This window comes from Entelurus aequoreus, linkage group LG23 (genome assembly GCF_033978785.1).
Source record: "Entelurus aequoreus isolate RoL-2023_Sb linkage group LG23, RoL_Eaeq_v1.1, whole genome shotgun sequence".
NCBI lineage: Eukaryota > Metazoa > Chordata > Actinopteri > Syngnathiformes > Syngnathidae > Entelurus > Entelurus aequoreus.
Window position 1 is genome coordinate 2,732,413 of NC_084753.1, and position 5,000 is coordinate 2,737,412.

Consider the following 5,000-nt stretch of genomic DNA (forward strand, 5'->3'; position numbering starts at 1 on the left):
CCAACAATACAATACGTCATCACAACACCCATACACAACTATATGCCCCAACGTCACAACACCACAACAATACAATGTCACACAACCATAGAATACAACTATACAACACCCCCAATGTCACAATGATACAATACGTCATCACAACACCCATACACAAATATACACCACAACAATACAATGTCAGAACCATACAACAATACAACGTCACAACCATACAACATCACACAACACCACAAAGTCACACCCATACACAATTATACACCCCTACGTCACAACCATACAACACCACAACAATACAATGTCAGAACCATACAACATCACAAAACCATACAACACCACAACGTCACAACTATACAACACCCCAACGATACAATACGTCATCACAACACCCATACACAACTATACGCCCCAACATCACAACCATACAACACCACAACAATACAATGTCAGAAACATACAACAATACAACGTCCCAACCATACAACATCACACAACCATACAATACAACATCATCACAACATTCATACACAATTATACACCCCTACGTCACAACTATACAACACCACAACAATACAATGTCAGAACCATACAACGTCACACAACACTACAACGTCACAACTATACAACACCCCAACGATACAATAAGTCATCACAACACCCATTCACAACTATACGCCCCAACATCACAACAACAATACAATGTCAGAAACATACAACAATACAACATCACAACCATACAATACAACATCATCACAACACCCATACATAACTATACACCCCAACGTCACAACCATACAACACCACAACAATACAACGTCATCACAACACCCATACACAACGATACAATATGTCATCACAACACCCATACACAACTATACGCCCCAACGTCACAACCATACAACACCACAACAATACAATGTCACACAACCATACAACACCACAACCATACAATACAACATCATCACAACACCCATACACAACTATACAACACCCCAACTTCACAATGATATAATACAACATCATCACAACACCCATACACAAATATACAACACCCCAACATCACAACCATACAACACCACAACCATACAACGTCACAACAATACAACACCACAATGATACAAGCGTAGAAAACATAAAGAGGCACGTCCACATAGTTTAGTGCACAAGGGCCGTGACCCCCAGGAGGTGGGCAGAGGAACTGCAGCATCGTGCTGACATGTTCATTGTTTATTAAATGTATATTTACTCCCTCATGTTAGTCTGACATGTTCATTGTTTATGAAATGTATATTTACTCCCTCATGTTAGTCTGACATGTTCATTGTTTATTAAATGTATATTTACTCCCTCATGTTAGTCTGACATGTTCATTGTTTATTAAATGTATATTTAATCCCTCATGTTAGTCTGACATGTTCATTGTTTATTAAATGTATATTTAATCCCTCATGTTAGTTTGACATGTTCATTGTTTATTAAATTTATATTTACTCCCTCATGTTAGTCTGACATGTTCATTGTTTATTAAATGTATATTTACTCCCTCATGTTAGTCTGACATGTTCATTGTTTATTAAATGTATATTTACTCCCTCATGTTAGTCTGACATGTTCATTGTTTATTAAATGTATATTTACTCCCTCATGTTAGTTCGACATGTTCATTGTTTATTAAATGTATATTTACTCCCTCATGTTAGTCTGACATGTTCATTGTTTATTAAATGTATACTTACTCCCTCATGTTAGTCTGACATGTTCATTGTTTATTAAATGTATATTTACTCCCTCATGTTAGTCTGACATGTTCATTGTTTATGAAATGTATATTTACTCCCTCATGTTAGTCTGACATGTTCATTGTTTATTAAATGTATATTTACTCCCTCATGTTAGTCTGACATGTTCATTGTTTATGAAATGTATATTTACTCCCTTATGTTAGTCTGACATGTTCATTGTTTATTAAATGTATATTTACTCCCTCATGTTAGTGCTGACATTTTCATTGTTTATTAAATGTATATTTACTCCCTTATGTTAGTCTGACATGTTCATTGTTTATTAAATGTATATTTACTCCCTCATGTTAGTCTGACATGTTCATTGTTTATTAAATGTATATTTACTCCCTCATGTTAGTCTGACATGTTCATTGTTTATTAAATGTATATTTACTCCCTCATGTTAGTTCGACATGTTCATTGTTTATTAAATGTATATTTACTCCCTCATGTTAGTCTGACATGTTCATTGTTTATTAAATGTATATTTACTCCCTCATGTTAGTCTGACATGTTCGTTGTTTATTAAATGTATATTTACTCCCTCATGTTAGTCTGACATGTTCATTGTTTATTAAATGTATATTTACTCCCTCATGTTAGTGCTGACATTTTCATTGTTTATTAAATGTATATTTACTCCCTTATGTTAGTCTGTCATGTTCATTGTTTGTTAAATGTATATTTACTCCCTCATGTTAGTCTGACATGTTCATTGTTTATTAAATGTATATTTACTCCCTCATGTTAGTCTGACATGTTCATTGTTAATGAAATGCATATTTACTCCCTCATGTTAGTCTGACATGTTCATTGTTTATGAAATGTATATTTACTCCCTCATGTTAGTCTGACATGTTCATTGTTTATGAAATGTATATTTACTCCCTCATGTTAGTCTGACATGTTCATTGTTTATTAAATGTATATTTACTCCCTCATGTTAGTCTGACATGTTCATTGTTTATTAAATGTATATTTACTCCCTCATGTTAGTGCTGACATTTTCATTGTTTATTAAATGTATATTGACTCCCTTATGTTAGTCTGACATGTTCATTGTTTATTAAATGTATATTTACTCCCTCATGTTAGTGCTGACATTTTCATTGTTTATTAAATGTATATTGACTCCCTTATGTTAGTCTGACATGTTCATTGTTTATTAAATGTATATTTACTCCCTCATGTTAGTCTGACATGTTCGTTGTTTATTAAATGTATATTTACTCCCTCATGTTAGTCTGACATGTTCATTGTTTATGAAATGTATATTTACTCCCTTATGTTAGTCTGACATGTTCATTGTTTATTAAATGTATATTTACTCCCTCATGTTAGTGCTGACATTTTCATTGTTTATGAAATGTATATTTACTCCCTTATGTTAGTCTGACATGTTCATTGTTTATTAAATGTATATTTACTTCCTCATGTTAGTCTGACATGTTCATTGTTTATTAAATGTATATTTACTCCCTCATGTTAGTCTGACATGTTCATTGTTTAGCATAATAGTGGCCAGCCAGCAATTAATGCAAATAACGTGCGAGTTGCCAGCTAGCTATTTAGTAGCTAGTTGCCAGCCATCCATTAGGCTGCCAGGTACCAACTAGCGATTAGCAGCGGTAATGTATTATTGAATATCTCAGTATATAGCCAAGTATTTCAGTAGCAGCTCATTTAAAGCAAATTAATTTGGGGTCCCTGCTCCTTTTCTGTTTGTTGGACAACGCTTTAGTGCTTTACCTTGTCAAATACCCGGAAAGCCTCACGGATCTCCTCCTCGCTGTCTGTGTCCTTCATTTTCCTGGCCATCATGGTCAAAAACTCTGGGAAGTCGATGGTTCCATTTCCTGCAACCATAATCCAAAATTGCAATTCCGTGAAAGCAGATCAGATTAGCGGAAAGCATGTGGGCAACATTTAGCTGATGAAAAACACCTTGAAAGTAAAACTGTGACAAATGCTGGTTTTCACACCGCAGGTTTAGACCGAGCTTTCGACCGGAAGTACAAGTGTCGTTCAGTCTTCTGGCTGTCCATAACGTTTTTACTGGTATGGATTCCTCATTCATCACTCTAAGCAACGTTTGTAAGTTTTACAATATAACTAAAACAATTCTTACTTACTTGATTTAGTCAATTTAGTTATATCAAAGGTTTATTTTTAAGGCCAAAAACAGATATTCACTTAGTATTACTTTCTTTTAAAACATTTATTCAGTATTTTTTTAAAAACAGATATTCACTTAGTATTACTTTCTTTTAAAACATTTATTCAGTATTTTTTAACTTTAGAAAGTTATATGGTTGAAAACGATAATGATGCCAAAAAACATAAAAACAGATGGGAAGTCCTCAAAGGCTTATTTTGAAAATGTAATTTTGTTTATAAATTATATGCAATCTGTTGTTGTGTTCCCTAATTTTCTGTGTACATAAATGAAGGTGTGTGTTGCTGAGTCCGATATGGACATAATCTGGACCTGGTTTTAAGAACCCTTTAAACAACCTAACTTCATTGACAACCTGGTCTGGTGAAGATAAGGTCCTTTTTTTCCCCTCTTTTTAAAAAAATAAATAAATAAAATACGATAAATAAAAAACATTTTCTTGAATAAAAAAAGAAAGTAAAACAATATAAAAACAATTACATAAAAAATAGTAATTAATGAAAATGTTAGTGGACCAGCGGAACAGTCATGTGTGCTTCAAGGACTGTGTACCTTGCAGACTGTATTGATATATAATGTAGGAACCAGAAATTTGACATGACGATGACTTCTGTTTCATGATAGGACATGAAGGAATCAATAAAGTACTATCTATCTATCTATTAAGTGCCTTGTGAGTGATAAGCAGTGAAAGTGTGATGCACTTGGAGTGGGAGGTCAGGGACACTGAGGGATTAGCGGGTGGGACAGACGGATGTGGGGATTGCACAGATTAGACCACGATTGAGGGCGCCTTGAGACCGGGTGGATGTTGTGCGCTGGGAGAACAAAAAAAAGGGATGTGATCTTAGGGCCCGGGTACCATCCAAGGACCGGGTATGGAACACAAGGACCCTAACTTGAGTTGTGAAGGAAAGCACAGGTGTCCAAACTTTTTACACATTTTGTTATTTTTCATTTTCAAAACAAATACAATATAGTTTGTTTGTTTTTTACCTTCAAGGCCCCTCAAGTTTAGTTCCAGGGACCCAGAAGGGTCT

General features: G+C 34.5%; 1 protein-coding gene and 1 long non-coding RNA gene across 2 annotated transcripts in view; one reads left to right on the top strand and one right to left on the bottom strand.

The window, feature by feature from the left end:
* The window catches only part of LOC133640918 (uncharacterized), a 123,372-nt gene that overhangs the window by 111,319 nt on the left and 7,053 nt on the right, over positions 1 to 5,000 (top strand). The window lies entirely within an intron of this gene.
* LOC133640916 (calmodulin-alpha-like) overlaps positions 1 to 5,000 on the bottom strand; it is a 50,455-nt gene that overhangs the window by 1,474 nt on the left and 43,981 nt on the right. The window contains exon 4 of the mRNA XM_062034617.1: positions 3,534 to 3,640. Coding sequence (XP_061890601.1) covers positions 3,534 to 3,640 — 107 coding nt within the window. The remainder of the gene's footprint in view (positions 1 to 3,533; positions 3,641 to 5,000) is intronic.